Source organism: Oryzias melastigma, linkage group LG17, assembly GCF_002922805.2.
Source record: "Oryzias melastigma strain HK-1 linkage group LG17, ASM292280v2, whole genome shotgun sequence".
Classification (NCBI taxonomy): Eukaryota; Metazoa; Chordata; class Actinopteri; order Beloniformes; family Adrianichthyidae; genus Oryzias; species Oryzias melastigma.
Window position 1 is genome coordinate 25,053,358 of NC_050528.1, and position 17,988 is coordinate 25,071,345.

The 17,988-nt window shown below is 37.0% G+C and overlaps 2 protein-coding genes across 3 annotated transcripts; one reads left to right on the forward strand and one right to left on the reverse strand.

Moving 5' to 3' along the window:
- Positions 1-467: 467 nt before the first annotated feature.
- Positions 468-10,071, reverse strand: rgs11 (regulator of G protein signaling 11). Its single transcript, XM_024274284.2, has 17 exons — positions 9,950-10,071; positions 9,631-9,727; positions 9,419-9,469; positions 8,849-8,955; positions 6,954-7,005; positions 6,784-6,842; positions 6,631-6,707; positions 6,467-6,548; positions 5,375-5,443; positions 5,163-5,186; positions 5,032-5,093; positions 4,700-4,813; positions 3,168-3,283; positions 2,668-2,755; positions 2,451-2,589; positions 1,030-1,112; positions 468-952 (listed from the first exon to the last, which is right to left on the reverse strand). Exons 1-17 carry the CDS (start codon positions 10,010-10,012, stop codon positions 850-852), a joined length of 1,386 nt encoding a protein of 461 aa, XP_024130052.1. The 5' UTR covers positions 10,013-10,071; the 3' UTR covers positions 468-849.
- lg17h7orf26 (linkage group 17 C7orf26 homolog) lies at positions 10,025-17,276 on the forward strand. Of its 2 annotated transcripts, none has more exons than XM_024274286.2 (8): positions 10,025-10,144; positions 11,292-11,495; positions 11,576-11,797; positions 11,876-12,041; positions 12,119-12,396; positions 13,350-13,587; positions 15,429-15,468; positions 16,557-17,276. In XM_024274286.2, the coding sequence occupies exons 2-8, from the start codon at positions 11,301-11,303 to the stop codon at positions 16,789-16,791; spliced, it is 1,374 nt and encodes a 457-aa protein (XP_024130054.1). In that variant the 5' UTR covers positions 10,025-10,144; positions 11,292-11,300; the 3' UTR covers positions 16,792-17,276. The 2 variants fall into 2 exon arrangements, with proteins under 2 accessions (XP_024130054.1, XP_024130053.1); XM_024274285.2 differs by lacking the exon at positions 10,025-10,144 and adding an exon at positions 10,434-10,556.
- Positions 17,277-17,988: the final 712 nt, after the last annotated feature.

The following is a 17,988-nucleotide window of genomic DNA, read 5'->3' on the forward strand; positions in this document are numbered from 1 at the left end:
GTCTTGTGTGTGTGGGAGGGATCATATTTGTTTATTTTAGCGCACTTTCACACCAGATAAGAGCCGGACGAGAGGGAAGTAGATTATTATAATCCCAATGACACACAAAGTTGCTGCGCTGAAAGGAATTCTCTGCTTTCCTCCATTAGTAAATGAAATGGCTCTACAGACTTCACACAGATCGTCCGTCACCAGGCCAAACACTGCAAGAGCAGTTTAGAAAAGAATACTGAGAAATTTTGACAATTTCAATTCAGTCTCCTAAAGAAATATTTAAACCACAAGCGGGGCTCAATTCTGATTATGAGCAGATATAGAAAAAAGTGAAGGACTACTGGAATATAATACATTTTAGGCCTAAACCTGAAGAAAAATGATGTGATTGAGTTTTTAAAAATTTACATTAGGCAATGGAAATGAATTGGAAGACATAAAAGCCCAAAAGCAAACAGATTTGAAGCTTGACTGCAGACTCGCACACATATGAATGCGGCATGCCGAAATGAGCGTGAACACAAAACTCTCTGACGCTATGACAGTTTATTAGGATAAGATCATGCTCAAGCCAATCAACAATACCAAATGTGCAGCTTCAGCACTAAATGAACCAGGCAAATGAGCACGAGTACATGTATGACATTTGATGAGGTGGACAGCAAAAAAAAAAAAAAAAAGCTGCTGCAGGGGTCATACCAGCTCCTGGTACGCTTTTAGATGCTTTTTAGAGAATGGAGGCTATGACAGAAAATAAAAGGAGGGATCGACTGCATTTATAGACACTAAATGGATTGTTGTTCTTTTTTAATGGAGGACCACCTGATAGCAAAGCCAGGAGCTGTAGATACCTGTTCACCCAGCCCCTTTATTACGCCCATCTTCCTCTGTTGCCTGGGCGACAGCCTGAGCAGGGGATGGGCTAGAATGGCGCTGGCGTCTCATAAAGGGAAACACGCTGATATAGGGAGGAAAACACAGACGTTAAGTTAGTTAATCTCTTCATCTAAAATGTAGGAATCAGTGTTTAGTCACCTTTTCTTGGTTTCCTGGGGAACAATCGCTTTAGCCAGCATGTTTTTGTACAGGTCCGATTTAAGGTACCTCGGGTAGGAATCCTGTGAGGGAAACACACAACGGCAGATCGGATCGTAGGCCTTCCATACAGGACTGGATAGTGATGAAAGTCTGGTTCTGTTGCACTGATTAGTTCTAATTGATGTGTAACAACAGATCACAAATGAAATCAACCAAATCCCAAAGTCAAAATGTAAGAAACAAAAATAAAAACTTAAGTTCTCAGCAAAATTGCAAGCACTTTGAAAAAACTTTGTTGTTCACCGTTGGGGTTGCCACATGAATCTGCTTTCACAGAACATCACGTTTGGTTTTGTCAGAGTTTTCTTCAAGATGGTCTTCCTGACACAACCCTGTACTTTATCCGGGCTGGGGACCAGCACAGGGACACCCAGACTTAGGCTGCGTTGTGGCTTCACAGAATCATAGAGTCTTTCCCAAGGACCCACACTGGATGAAGCTACTTCCCAATATAGCAACCAGTAAATTCATAGATTTTGCTCACAGGATACATTTTAATTATAACCAAATATGCCAATGAGTTTAATATTACTTTCTCCACAGAAAAAATATTTTTTCATTTAAATTTTTTTCAGTTTTTTATAACAGTGAAATGTTCTGAGCTGCTTAAAGCAAAAAAAGTAGCTTTTTTATGAATAAAGTTTGATTGGATTTGATATGATGCAGGATAATACAATTTGATTTGATTTGATTTGGTCAGGTTTGGTTTAATACGATGCGGTATGGTACAGTACGATACAAATGAATGTGATTTTATTTTTAGTTTGATATGGTCTGGTTTGATTTGATTTGATCTGATCTGGGTTGGTTTGATACAATGCAGCATGATACTATTTGATTTGGTTTGACTTGACTCGACTCGCTTTGTTCGATCCGACCCGATCTGTTCTGATCTGGTCTGATTTGATTAGATTCGATTTGGTTTGGTTTGATTTGATTTGATACAATAAGACTTAATATGATTTAAATTGGTTTAATTTGGTCTAATTTGATGTGATTTGATTCCATTTATTTTGATTTGATATTTAATATGGACAGACAATAAGAAATAAAAGATGCAGGAACTCACATAAGTGAGCTCAGTAAAAAAAATTACACCAATCTTCCTTTTTATTCAAGATACTTAAAAAGGAAATCAAAAAGCAAACTTCTTTTATCTGAGAGGTTGAGTTAATTGGTAAACTAATGAAACTTTACACCATAACGTATTGATCATGATTTCTGAGAAGCTTCTTGCTACTAAATTTGTGAGAATGGGTCATATCTCTATATTTTATACATTAAACTGTCTTTTCACTTTTTATTAAACGCCTTATTAAATGTAAGAATCTAAAGAAATTCCTGTGTGACTCCCACACCTTCTTCATGAGGAAGTAGATGTGCATTTGCGCGTCATCCAAGACAAAGCGGTGTGGTTGTTTGATGCCCTCCAAAGTTTTGTCCATTGTCTTGCTGTCGATGTTGACCCATCGGGCAGCTCCAGGTGCCAGGAAGTTTCTGAGCAACAAACAAGTGCAGCAGTAATGCAATAAGGCTGCAAGTAAACCTGCATTTGCGCCCTTTTTGCACACCTACTTGTAAACTTCCTCCACTTTCTCTACGATCTTGGAACTTTCTCCGTGTCTGATCTCTTCACAGGCCTGCCAGAAGCACAGGTTCTCCGCTGAGAACAGACAAAAACATGTAAACATGACGTGCAGGAGAAAGTGACGCACAATGAGAGACTTATATAGCATCAGGCCCTCTGTGGGAAAACGGCAGCCTTTGGCAATATTTTATATTTCTGCATGAGCGAGCAAATCCTCCAGCCACCTTTTGTTCTGCTTTCCTCAAGAGTAAACTCTTTGTTTAGTATTTCTCTTCTCCCCTTTTCTTCCACTTTTCCAATCCTCTCAGTTAGCTTAGCTGTGAATTAAAGCTTTAGAAATCACTTTTATATTTTCACGTGGACCAAATGCCACTAATTTTTCTGAGATATTTTATCTTTCTATGTAAAAAATCTCAAAGTTTTTTAAGATTCCGTAAATGCAAATTATTTTAATAAGACCCGAAGGCAACATTTCTCAGAGCCTCACCGCTGAACTCTTTCTCCAGGTACAGCATGAATTCCCGCCTCCCCATGGCGTCATTGAGGAGTTCCATGAAGCTGAAGCTCCAGCGCTCCACACGCAGACGTGTCGGAACCGGCACCCTGCGCAGGAAAAACAAGCTCAGCGGAGGCAATTAAAGCGCCAGACTGGGACGGCCTGGTATGATCAAGTCCCTCCGCTGGGCTCTCGTTTGATCTGAGACAATGTTAGGTTTGAGACAGGCAGAAAATGGATTGTTCTAAAAATTAAGTCAAGTTTATCACAGACTTACATCAAATCAAACAAAATCAAGTAAATCACATAAAACAAAATCAACTAAATTAAATAAAATCAAATAAAAACAAGTAAATCAAATCAAACAAAATCAACTACATTAAATCAAACAAAATCAATTAAATCAAACAAAATCAAGTAAATCACATCAAACAAAATCAAATAAATCAAATCAAACAAAATCAAGTAAATCAAATCAAACAAAATCAACTAAATCAAATCAAACAAAATCAAGGAAATCACATCAAACAAAATCAAACAAATCAAATCAAACAAAATCAAGGAAATCACATCAAATTACTTCAAATCAAACAAAATTAAAATAAATCACATTAAATTACATTAATTACTATGATTCATTACATTTTCCTTCTGGTTTTCCTCACAAATATTTCAAACACTTGTAATTTTGCATACTAAGGAAAAATAAAATAAAATCCTAAAATTGAGTTTACCGCTGATCACTTTTACTTTGAAAATCATACTTCCAGAATTTCTGATGTCAAAATAAAAGTGGATGACATCAGAAAGTAAAACCACAGCCAACAGCATTATTGATTTGAAATGTTAAGTTTCTTTTTGGGTATTAACGTTTTTTTTTAACCTCAAAAGTTTGGTTATTTACAGTAATTTTATATTTTTAATGCCAACTTTTATTTGCAGTATTTTAAATTTCTTTTAAGAAGAAAAAGCAGAATTTAACTGACAATATACATATTTCAACACATTCTAGGCAGCCACAGTGTTTCTTTTTTTTTTGGACAGTGGTATTTTTGTGTGTGTGTGGTGGTGGGGGCAAAAATCATGTTTCGCCTGGGGCGCCATGAAGCCCAGGCCCTGCTGGTAGAACTGCTTAAAGGACTTGTGTAAGAGTGGAACACCTCAGAACAACATCATAAAGCTTGTGTAAAAACATGAGGCATCACTGTCAAGCTGCCAATGCAGCAAATAATGGGAATATCAGCTCGTGATACGATCGATAGATTTTTTTATTTGGGTTTTTTGTGTATTTTTCTAGGTTATTATAGAAATGAATATTTATTGTTGTTTTAGTCTTTCTAATTAAATGAATGAGGAACATAACGGAAGCTTTCAGCAGACATTAGCAATTCCCACTTCCACCCTTTTGCCCCTTTTATACTATTAGGTTACAGCTGATTTAATAACTATAGAAGCTGTTTATTTATTTTTAAATAAAAATGTCAAAAGGGAATTTAAGCTGCCAACGTGTTAATGCGACTTACATTTCTGTGTTCATCGTCCAGTGCGCGGTGTCGTCAGAGATCCAGGGATTGCTGGGTAAGCAGCCTTGCATGATGGGATCGTGGTTCTGGTACTGCTCGCTGTACTTCAGGAACCTGCGCCAGTGCAGAGGTATGTGTGGTTTTAGTGCAGATCATAGCACTTAATGGTCACTCATTTCAACTTCCCTCAGGAAGACTCTATTAGAGGTCTTAGATTGTGAGCACAGAGGTGTGTGTGTGTGTGTTTGCCAGACATCTGTAAATTCACTTCAGGAGGAAAGACTTCCATTAGATCTTATGTACACCTGTGCCTTCATCACTCTGATACTCACCCTTCTAGGCAGATGGACGATTTCACACGGTTTCTTCCAAGGGCCCGTCTGCAAACGTCAATCTGTAAAAGAAGAATACACTCAAACACCCAAACCATTCACTTCAACGTTAAAATCCTCAAATTATTTACCTCATTTTTGTAGAAATCACTGTTCTAAGTCTGTGAAAAGTAAGAAAACTGATTGTTGGATTTATGTTTTGGCAATTATTTCATGGTTTATTGGAAAAATGCTGCATTTTTTTTCACTTACTTTGACACAATTCCAGTAGCAAAACAGAAAAAATATATTTTTAGAAGGTATGTTTGAATAAGGAAAACAAAAGTGCAGAGAAGTCACTGACCAGTGTTCCTCGTAAATTGAAGTTATTCTGTCGCTCTAGACCGACGTCTAACATATTTTGCACCCCAGGCTACAAAAAAAAAAAAAAAAACACAAACAGAAATTAAGATTTCTACAGTCACACTGAGGTCTCTGCATATGGAGAAGCACTTCCTTGAGGTTTCCGCTTCACTAGCTCTGACTTTTATTCCCAGGAATCTTTCTTTTTTTTCTTCTCTCTGAGTCTTCGTGTCTAATTCATGAGGTCAAAACAAGATGGAGTCCCTCCTCCAAACCCCTTGTCCTTTTGTGTCCCGCTCGCCTCCCCAGCAGGTTTCATCATCCTTTTTTCATCCGCCTTTCATTTCCTACGTTTCTCCCTGACTACATGTCTGTGCAGGAAAAACAAAAATAGTGACAGGAAAAAGGAACAAAGATTGGATTTGTTTCTGCGTGGCTCGTCTCCACTTCACTGTAACTCCTTTTGTTGGCTCAGGCTTTTACCGGATAGTTTGAATATTTTATGCTGAGAAAACATTAGTGGAGCCTGACTGCTCTATATTTTGCTGAAACAGTTTTAAACTGAATACTTTTAATACTAACGTGATGATAAATACCAGGGCTGTAGGGGAAAAATCGATTTCATGATATATCGATATATTTCATTCGCCGTATCGATTTATAATGCTGACAATGCGATATTTAATTGATTATTTGTGAGTATCTTACTTTTGCTTTCCACCTAAAACCCCGACCGATAGTTGGCAGCACACCACATTTTGAGCATCTCTATAACGCACCAGAACAACAAGATCTCGCGAGAACTCGTATTAAACGTTCAGTCTCACATGTTCAGTCAGTCTCGTGGTTTTTGCTGTATAAAGAGTATAGTATACTCCATATACTAGGACATTGAACACATTAAACCGAACTGTACAATAAAATGAGAAGTGTAGGACTAAATACTAGAAAAGTTAATCTTTTAGTACTTCAATACAACAGATCGTAAAGTATAGTAAAGGCTTGAGAAGTATAGTAGTGTAGAAGATGCTGTATGCAGCAAAGTATACTATATTCAAGTGTACACTATTACAAGAAATAGTGATAAACGTACTGGGGGTCTGTTGATGAGCCAGTAGGCCTGCTCCTGACATTCTAGAACAATCCGGTCGGCCTTTCGCCTCTGCTTGGATGCCCTAAAACACAAAAGCAGATTATAAGGTCGTGAAAGGACAAGGACTGGAGGATACACACTTCCAAGCTTGTACTGAAGTGTACCTGAGCTGTTCTCTAGCCTGCATCACCACAAAGTCCCAGGTGTGGTTGATCTTCTTGTGCAACAAACTGTACCTCTCCTAGGAGGGAAATGTTGAGTGATTAGGAGTTACGACAAGTCGCCTTAAGCAAGATCATTGATTTACATGTTCTCACCTTTTCGTATTCCATCAGCTCTCCTTGCTTTCGTATGTTCTTTTTAGCCAAATATATTGCTGGGTGGAACACAAAAAACATTAAATGACCTTGAGAAACTTCATTCCAACTTTTACTATGCTTGCATATATACGTTGACTTTTTTTCTGCTATTTCTTGGCTTTCCCTACCATAGTCTAGCTCCGAGGCAGGCCATCGCGAACTCGTCCAGAAGTATGGAGTCTATAAAAAAAAATAAATCACATGACGTTTGCTTTCAAGCGGCAGGAAAGAGGATGAAAAAGTGGCGCTGGAGGGAGGCAGATGGGTGAGGGATTACTGTGAGAAACGGGCTAATGAAGGGAGAGAGAACAACGAGACGGACGTGGAGAGAGGGAGTCGAACGGTGGAATCAAATGAACAAGCAGGAGGCAGCAGGCTACGACGCTCCGATCGTCTTTTGATTTATTGTGTGAATGCTGCGTCAGCATTCACACTATAGTGATCCTGTTTCTCTTTCTCATAGTTTGTCAGATTTTGTACGTTTTCTTGCGCATGAAAACTCAAGCATACTTTCAGCAATTTCTACAATCTTGACACCAAAACATTCAACTCGTTAGGATATGGGTGCTTGTACTTTTGGTATTCGTATATTTTATGGTTTTTAATTTTTTACGCAATTTTTATGATTTTCCGCCCATGTAAAGTCAATGGGAAATGTTTCAAATTCTTTGTGTACTTTGCAGCTTATGCAATTTTGGTCTCAAAAACTTTCATCACATTCAGGGCATTTATGCCTGTACTTTTGCTATTCATATCTTTTACGCAATTTAAGATTTTACACAATTTTTCTGATTTTTTTTTTTTTTCCACAAAGTTCTTTAAATTCTTTGTGCACTTTGAAACCTATTTGATATTGATATAAAAACATTCAACACATTCAGGACATTCATGATTGTATTTTTAATATTCATAAATTTTACATAATTGAAGATTTTACACAATTTTTTTCCACTAAATTTTTCAAATTCTTTGAACACTTTGAGACCTATGGAATGTCGGTATCAAAATGTTCAGGAAGTTCAGGACATTAATGCTTTTGATGTTTTTGAGGCTAAGTTTGAGGTTAGCTAATATTTTAGCAACATGCTAAGGTTTTTGGATGATTCGACATCTACTGATGTTTTTTAGGCTACTTTGGAGTTAAGCTAATATTTTAACAACAAGCTAACATTTTTGGATAATTCAGTATCTATTGATGTTTTTTTGGCTAATTTGGAGTTAGGCTAAAATTTAACAACAAGCTAACGTTTTTGTATAATTTGGCATCTACTGAGGTTTTTTAGGCTAATTTTGAGTTAAGCTAATATTTTAACAACAAGCTAACGTTTTTGGATAATTCAGCATCTACTGAGGTTTTTTAGGCTGATTTGGAGTTAGGCTAAAATTTAACGATAAGCAAACGTTTTTGGATAATTTGGAATCTACTAAAGTTTTTGGGCTTTTCTTTAGTGTGGATAATATTTTGACAACATGCTAACGTTTTTGGATTATTTTTGCGTCCACCAATGCTTTTTTAGGGTATTTTGGAGTTAAGTCAATATTTTAACAGCATACCTTTTTTTTTGGCTAATTTGACTTTTAATTAGGTTTTATATATTTAAATACTTAAGCAACTTTAGCATTATGCAAATAGTATTAGACATTTTAGCAAATCACAGTGGCCCCATTCAACAAAAAGTATTCACTCTAGAATTATTGAAGATAGCACAACTTTTCTAGTTTTCAAATTGTTCCTGATGGCTTTTAATTACAATTTGCCATTTTTGGTCAACATTTTTTAAAAAGTGTCGTTTACTAGGGCATAGTCTCTGCAGTGGCAGTAGTTCATTAGAACTACTGCCGGAGCAACCCCGCCCTCTCTTCCCATCATCAATCTGATTCACAACAGTTTGAATAAAGAAATGCTCAGAAATGCCTAATTTTCTTTAAATATTGCCTCCATTATCAGAAAAAAATGCTACAAGAACATGTTAAAACACAATTTTCATCAGAGTGGGTGATATCGGGTGGTCGATGGTCTGACCTGGAAGCGGTAGGGTGACTCATCAGGCTGTAAAACAAGGGAGCGTGGCTCCTTGAGAGGATAAATATATCCATATTTCACCAACATGCCACCAAGATGCAAAGCCTCTGTGAAAGATCAAAATGTTCCCATCATTTTCTGTCTAATTTCTACAAACTATATAAAAAAATCTGGAGATAGAAAGCGTCAAACATCTTTTATTCTTCCCTAATTTGTTAAAATTCAACTTTTAGGTCTCAGCTTTGATTATAGAGCTTTGCTCTGTATTTTAATTACCGCTTTTCCAACTTTTTTTTTTTTTTTTCCCTCGCCAGCCTTTAATTTAGCTCCGACACTGAGCTGTCCTCCTGTCCCTCCTCTGGGAGGTTAATCAAACATGAATCATCAGGTGACTTAATCAAACCTGGTCCCACCAGGTCTCACACTCCTCCTGTTTACTGGAAACAGCAAGTCGCTATCACACGTAAATTACTACCAGCTCATCTTGAGAGGAAACACCATATCATGGAAACTCATAACACAACAAGCTGGTGTCCCAAAAAATAACTTTTTATCCAACAATGGACTTACCCTCCTCACAGACGCTGTATTTGTGGATCAACCACATAATTACATCATGACCTGTTAAATAAAAAAAATAAATAAATAAATTAAAAAAAAGAAATTTTATTAAAAAAAATTTCTTCACAATTCTTCATCTCAGTAATCTTCTTCTGCATTATGAATAAAGCAGGCTGTCACATCTCTGTCCACATGCACATTGTACCTTTTGCGGCACGCACCTGTCATGGCATGTGGAATGACCGTGATGAGAAGTCTCTGGTTCCTCAGCTTCATACCCATGTCAGGATCTTGCATAGCCACAATCATCTTTTCCATCTGTTTGTGAAACACACAATTATTAAGAAAACAAACAAATGAATGTAAATGAAAGGTAAGCAGTAGACTGATTAATAAATAATCAGAAAATAAAGCCACATCACATGTTCCACTTTCCCTCTCCTCTTTGGAATTGGTCTCACATCTTGCTGGATGCTCTTTTGGTGTTGGTGCTGCTATAATCTGAGTAAATAAACAAAGCACATGATTGCACAAGCCTACCTTGCGGAAGCAGATCATCTGTTCCCGCTGCCATCCTCCTTTAGCCATGGTGTTGATGGTCATCTTGCGGGATGCTTTGGATCACTCGACGGGACGGTGAAGTGCAAAACACCCAAGTGCAGCTGGGAGAGAGAGGAAGAGCACCACCATACCGTTCAGGACCGGAAGGGGGCGCCAGTGACAAGGCAACCGTAGGTAAAAGTCATATCATTTTTTACGTTTTTACCTTTAAATTGAAAAGGGTTTTTAAAAGCTTTATTTATGCTTTAACATTTTTTCTTGTAAGTCTGAGTGTGTACTTTTGATCAGATTGTTTGATGTTCTTGCCAGAATGAAATCAAAACAACTAATGTCTAAATGTTTTTTTGGTTTTAAAAATAACACTAGAATAATTACAATTAGGAACGAATTTAAGTCAACTGTGTTTAGGATTTTCATGGTAGTTTCAGTTTAAAAAAAAAAAAAAGGAAAAACGTCCTGGCAATTTCTTGTGATTTTTATCCCGATGGGGCTTCCGTAGAAACCGGAAGTGTTTTGTGGATTTGCAGTAGATTTCTGTAGCATCATTTTCATAATATTTCTTTGTTGGCCGACACCCCTTAACAAGGTACAAGCTCTGAAATGTAACCGTATTTTAGATTAGCTAAATTATATCTTCGTTGTCGCTGACCTGAAGCAGCAGCAGCCATGTCCGACATTGCTAGCATTAGCCGTAGCGTGATGGAGAGCAGAACGAGTCCGTGTGGACCCGGCGCTCTGTTGCTACATCCGTCAAAATGACCCAAATATATTTTTCAGATTCATATTTCTGTTAGTCCCATATTCGTTTCGTTTCCAGGAGATAAAAAAGTATGTAGGAAGTGGCAGCGTGTTTATTTTTCGTTGTTAATATTGTTTCGCTCGTTTAAATAATATGCCTTTTAAATTGGAAAAAAAATATCTTCACTATTACTATATTTGTCTGGTCTTACATGGTTTAAAATAATTTATTAAAAAATCAAAATCAACTCGACATTTTAGCTATCCATGTTTGGTTGTGAATGTATAATTTTTTTAATGAAATATTTTCAAAATCTTTTTTGTTTGTTTGTTTGTTTTGACTTATTTAAATGGAAAGTGCATTTTTAAAAAGTGGGACAAAGATCTAAAAATGTCTAAAATATGTTAGAAGTTATTTTATATTTGTTAGACCAATAAATTGTTTTATTCTTTTACATTTTCATTACCATTTAAGAATGTTTCTGTTTACATTATGCATCTGTATGTGTGGAATCAAAAATATAACCTTTATTGATACTGTAGAGGCTTGACAAACATTTTGGGTGTTCGTTTTCATATCCAGGATCCTGTGATGGGTGACATTCGTCAGTCATTGTTGCCTCGGGATGTGCTGAGTGCTGCCAAAGAGCTGCTGTACCACCTGGACATTTACATCTGCAACCTGGTGCAGTCTGGGAGACAGCCTCCTCAGGTTGACTCCAAAACTCTAGATCTAGTCGAGGAATTCATCCTTCATGCGCCCAAAGACAGAAATGCTCCTGCTCGAGTAAGATCTTAACTTGTATATATATTTTTTGTAAATGAATGCCCAGACAATGAATTAAACCCGTTGATGTTTCATTTCAGAGGATGAGTGCGCTCCAGGAGCTCCAGCTGCTGGAGATCATGTGCAGCTGTTTTCAGGAGCAGAGTCGGGACACCGTTCGCCAGCTGATGTTCTCAGCTCTCTTTGGTCTCCAAGGAAACGCGGCGGATGAGAGTCGCATGGCGCTGTTGGGGAAGCTTGTTTCAATGGCAGTTGCCATGGGGAGAGTTCCCATCCTAGAATGTGCTGCCACCTGGCTACAGGTACTGCAACAACCTTTGGAGCACACAAACTTAGTTTAAATGAGCTATCCTGATTGATTCTGACTGTTAAACTTGCAGAGAACGCATCGTGTGTACTGCGTCCGCCTGGCTCAGGTGCTTGTAGATGATTACTGTAGCTTGGTTCCAGGCTCCGTGCCCACCCTTCAGAATATCCACAGTGCAAGCCCGCGTTTCTGCTGCCAGTTTATCACAGCGGTCACCACCCTCTACGACCTCACAACAGGTACTCAGAAATCCCAAATGCTCACCTAATAAACTTGTAATCTGCTCATCGCAGTTTTACTTTTTGTGCCGCTTCAGAGGAGCTCACCCCGCCGATAGAACTTCTCCAGATGATAGTGTCCTGGATCCAGGAGGACCCTCGGCTCGTGCTCATCACCTTCCTGAATACTCCTCTCACGGGCACCCAGCCAATCAGCTCCCTTGACGTGACGCCACTCGGGGGGCTAGTGCGGTGGTGTGTGAAAGCACCGCTAGCTTACAAGAGAGACAACAAGCAGATGCTGACAGATGAGAGGTCAGAGAACACGTTGGAAGCAGGGCCTCTCTTCTCCACGCTCCACCTAAGTGTCCTACAGGTGTGTTTGTTCAACCAACTTTTAAATGATCCAAAGTAGAGTTCAAAAATGAAAAAAAAGCTACAAAACATAGACAATCACATATTGACATATTTTGCAAATTTATAAAAGATGATCTTGAATTTATTGACATCAAAACAGCTTTTAAAAGGATAAAAGATTCAAATTTTAGCAGTATCCTCCCTTTTTCTTTGAAAACTGTCCATAGATATGTGTTAAGAGAGGAATGTTTGCCCATCTACACCTGATTTTGGTTTATAGTCCTGGTCCCTCTGTTTGAAATTTTGAAAGACACCAAGACTTGACTGCTCCAAAACTCTGTTGGTCAGATGGATGCAGTACCTGACATGCATAGATAAAAAAAAAAAAATCAAACATCTTTAGAAGAGTTTGGTATGAGGAAAAAAATAATTCCAGTTTCTAACCGAAGTTTAGAATTCTGATTTGGCTTTCTTCTTCTTAACCTTTATTTAACCAGGGGTGAATCCCATTGAGATTTAAAACCTCTTTTTCAAGGGAGCCCTGGGGAGGAATCAATACAACAATAAAATACAACATTTGTTAAGCAAATAAAACAGAATTACAATAAGGTTAAAATTTCATATAAATTAATTAGCTAAAACATGTACAATTTAAAGAAGCAGTCTCAAGTGCTCTTAATCTAGATTTAAAAGCATTTATGGAGATAAGTTCTCTCAGTTTTGGGAAAAATCAAAGATGTTAAACACGTTTGAGGTACATGTAGTCAATAAGTTTGGTTACAGTACATGGGACTGCATTTTAGAAACATCTCTAAGGAGAAACTAGAATGTTTCTTTACCACCACTAAATCTTTTCAGAAAAAGTTACATTTAAGTTGATTATTTTCTTTCCAAAAATCTTTTTTCCCCCCCTATATTTTAAAGTAAAATAAAATTAACTGAGTTCCGTTCTCCATGTTCTGTCAAACGAAGGTCTTAATGCTTCTGCCCAACATACTCAATGAGAAAGGACTTTTTGGGCGCATGGGTTTGCTCCAGCTGGACTCCTTGGCAGCTCTGACCTCCGAGTTGTCTCGACTGTTGGACCAGGCTGACAAACACGCACACGCCTCGTCTGCAGATGCGCACACGTCGCCACAGCTCGCTCTGGACCGGCTGGCACAAGCGCTGCAGGTGGCAAAGGCCAATGGAGCCCTTCTCTGCTCCAGAGGTACGATCCTAAGCATTTTGTTTATGCCATCATGAAGCAGTTTTGTGCAGTGTTCCTTTTTTATCTTTTTTAATTTGGCTTTCATTTTGGAACGCTATGGAAGTTTTACAAAATCATGATTCTGTTTTTTTTACTTCAGCATCTTTTAACTCGCATATACTCCTAATTTATCACAATTTGACTAGAGAAATTTTCAAAAATGCAGTTTTTATTGGAGTGGGTCTTTAAACAGCTTTCATTCTGTTCAAAATTACATTCATTCATTCAATCCATTGATTTTAAAAAGGACAAAACTGTTAATTACAGTTTAAACACTTGAGAATTTAATATTTACTATCTAAAGAGCAACAGAAAAAGAGAAACTCTACCCATATAATAACAGTAACACAAATATGGGGTAATATTTGAAAACAGTGCAGCATTTTTGTTACATGTCAAGCAGAAGTATTTAAAAAAATGTCAATTTTCCTCTTCTTATTAATATATATTATTATTGTTATTATGCTTTTTTATTATTATATTCTATTAAATAATTATAAAAACAATTTAATTAATATTAATATTGATGTTTTTAGGTATTTTTCTTGCTTATTTACATAAAAAAATTATTTAGCTGGCATCTGAAGGTGAAAAGATAAAATATTTTAAAGGTTTGCTAGTTTTTAAAAGAGCAGAAGTTGTTTTAGTAATTCATGAAAGAAAGTGTGTAATTAAAAAAAAGTTTTCTATGAAGTAGGACTGTGGATCACACAGATGGCGATCCGATTCGATTCACGAATCAAGCTCAACATTTCACAAATCGAACCACCATTCTTACTTTTTAATATAATGTTTTTTATTATGTGTATGTCTATTTACTGGATGGATGAAAATGTAAATTATTTGTATTTACTCATCATTTATATCTTTATTTAGAACAGGAGATCAAAACAAAAAAACAATATTTACACTTTTAGTGCTATATTCTTCAATGAGTGTCTTCAAGACAAATACATTTTATTTATGTTGCATTTTATACTGAAAATTGGCTTTTAAGATCCTTTGCAAGCACCACTCCAAAAATTAAAAAAAAAACATGTTTGAAAAAAAAAGCCATCTAAAGGTAATGAAAAAGCTAAGGAAAGAAAAAATAACAAGAAAACACAATTAGACAGCAAAAAACAGTGGCTTAAAGTAAAACACTGAACATTCTTTGGATTTGGGTAAGTTAATATGACTAATTAATTAAATGAGAAAAGTATTTAAAATATTAAATGCTGTTTACACCAGTAAATCAAATGTAACTCTTAATCTCACACCAGAAACCATTTGATCGTTAAACCCAACAGCAGAGATTAAAAATCTGATCTAGCTGTGAAGGTGGAATCAAAGACAAAATCTGTTAAAATTCTGGAAAATGTTAGAAAAGAAGCTTCAGCATTTTATCCTTGTTTTTGTATTATCTCTGTTTTAGTACAATGAACAGTGTTGACAGTATCTCATCTTTCGGAACATTCTAAGTTAATTTTCCTATTTTTACTAACCTAAAGTATCTGCTGCATGAAAGCAGGAGTTACTGTCAATGCATCAAGGCATACTGTCTTAATAATCAAACCTGCAGATGATGCTGTTTTTCATTGTTACCCAGTCAGTGTGTGTATAGTGTTCATAATATTCAGCTTTAAGAACTTGAGTTTGAAATAATTTTCAAAGCACTAAAGCTGAACGTGTGTGAGTGAGGTTATGTTTGACTCAGGCCTTCATTTTTAAATTTTGCTTGATCTTATTCTTTGAAGTTGGTTATATATTAGTTAAACTTTTCATGCTGAAGCTTATAATAACTAATGCTTTTTTTTTGACAGAGGACATGAGAGCCATCTGTTCCCGCCTCCCTCACAACAAGTAAGGATTCATAACGGATTTTTGTTCAAAGTCAAACTCTATTTTCTGAAGAAGGTAAAAAAATATATATATATATATTAATTCTAGAATCTGATTAGTCCACTTTCTTTTTCAAGTTCAGATAAAAAACTTAAAAAAGTATAGAAAAAGAAAAAAAAATATTCTTATGTGCACACAGAATGTTAAATAACTCAAGGTTACTATTCCATTTAAAATGCATAATATTGGTAGCATACACATAGATATAATTCTAGAAGAAACACTACTTCTTTGTATCATCAATAAATGAACAGTGTTTGAAAATCCGCAAAAAAAAACCTCAGATAAAGTGAAGACTTTCTCATGATGCGCCTAGAAAAAGGTCAGAGTTGATCATTTTTCACAGAAATATGAGTTGAAAGTGAAAGACCACACAGCGTGAAGAAACCTTCTGCAAAAACCTCACAGAGTCAGTTTTGTTCACAGCCACATGCGGTAGACACATCTAATTTTGTGATCAACTTAATGCTCAGCCATAATGGTTGTCATTCCTTAAAAGGAGTCATAAGTTCAGAGCGCTTTCTTAATAGGCACAGGGGTGGGAGTATCATGATTTGGCGAGATTATAACTTGATGTTTCCTTTGCCGCTTTGCAAGCAAATCCGACTAAATTTAGAAGTGTGTTTAGAAACTAAAGTACAGCCAACATTTAAATTTGATGAAGAAACTTGAATTATTTTACAGATATAAGATGTTGAAGAGGATGCAAAATATATATTCATATTAATGTAAAGTTAAAAAAATGTGAGGAATAAAATTATTTTTCTAATCTTTTTTGAGTTCGTTTTAAAGTAATTAATTAATTTAAAACCTTTTCCATCTTCTTACCGGGTAGTCAATTAAAATATAGAATTTGGTTCTTTTATTTGTGAGGAATAAAATCATTTTTCTAATCTTTTTTGAGTTCGTTTTAAAGTGATTAATTAATTTAAAACCTTTTCCATCTTCTTACCGGGTAGTCAATTAAAATATAGAATTTGGTTCTTTTATTTTGAAATTTCATTGCAGTTTGTTCCTTTAGTCTTACTCTGTCTTTGCATTGTTTGCAGTCTGCTCCAGTTGGTGCTGTCCGGCCCGGTCATGTACTACAACAACATCCACACCCCCCCGCTGGCCTTCAGTCCGCACGCCGCTCACTCCCCCATCGCCGCGCTCCCCGCTCTCCCCACACATCCCGCTCACAGCCCACACACCCCCCTCGCCGCCCTCCCCGCCTCCCATGCTCCATACCCCGCTCAGCCTTTCATCAGCGGGATGCCGTTCCCCTACCGACCCAACCACTGAAGGACTGTGAAACCCAGCGGGTGTGTGGAGGACGAGTGTGTTGTAGTGTGTTACAGCTGGATTAGCATTCTGTGAGTGTGGGAAGCGTTTGTTGAATAAATATATTTTTACATCACCCATGGTGTGTTTTTATTTAACCAATTGAGGGAGCTACTGTCAGGTTTCTATCTACTTTCATTTTGGTCAAAGAAAAAACAATTAACTGTAGGTTTGGTTAATGTTGGGAAAGAAGACGGGAAATATCCAACGAAAATTAAGTAGAAATTATAAGGATCCCCGAAGAGAAGAGAAGCGAAGCAAGAACCAAATGTATGATGCAACATTTGACTTGAGGCCCCTTGACTCACAACGTAGTATAATTTCACATCTGTCCTAACCTCCACGTGCCTTTTACGTAACGAATAGATGCCACAACCAACCGTGTGCGGAAGCTGCATCCTGTTTTTAGGCTGATAGCATATCAATCAACCCAGGCACGTCAAAAAGAAAAAAAAGTTGAAGCCCCCCCCTTCAAGATACCCACTTAGGATGAGGATTGCATCATCTACGTTTATCAGTGCAGACACCATTATCCCTCTTTACTTCCTCATTTTTTAAGACAAAGGAGCCCTCGTGCTTTCAATCAGCTTCTTTTATGATTTTTCTATTTGTGTTTCCTCATCACTAAGTCAAGTGATTACTGTAAGGGTGAGAAGGAAGTACATATTTAAGGAAGGCATCTATTATTATTTTCTCTTTCACTCTTGAACTTTGACCCTAGTTGCATTCAGGAACATCTCTTAAAAAAAAGTCAGGTGTTTTGAGCCCCAACACCGGCTCAGTGTTCACTGCGGAAGTCTGATTGCATTGACAATATTGTAGATGTGAGTCACTCCCTGCAGAGAGGGTGGGGCAGCGATAACGTATCTTTTCCCAGAAAGTGATGCATTGCTGTTGCGGCGGTTAAGATACTATTCAAGCTAAAAGGCGGGCTTTGAGCGAGCGTGTGTGTGAGCAAAGTGGAGCTTTTATTATTTTTATGAATTGTCCACATAGTTTACTTCATGGTGGCCTTAATTTAAGCAGCTTTCCTCTCAACTATGATTTTTTTTTTTGCATTTGATGATCACATGTGGTTGCACAGAGGAGACTTTCCACAAGCGTCAGAGAAAGTGGCGGTTTCAAAGGTTTAGAAAAATAGTTCTCCACCTCAAGGCC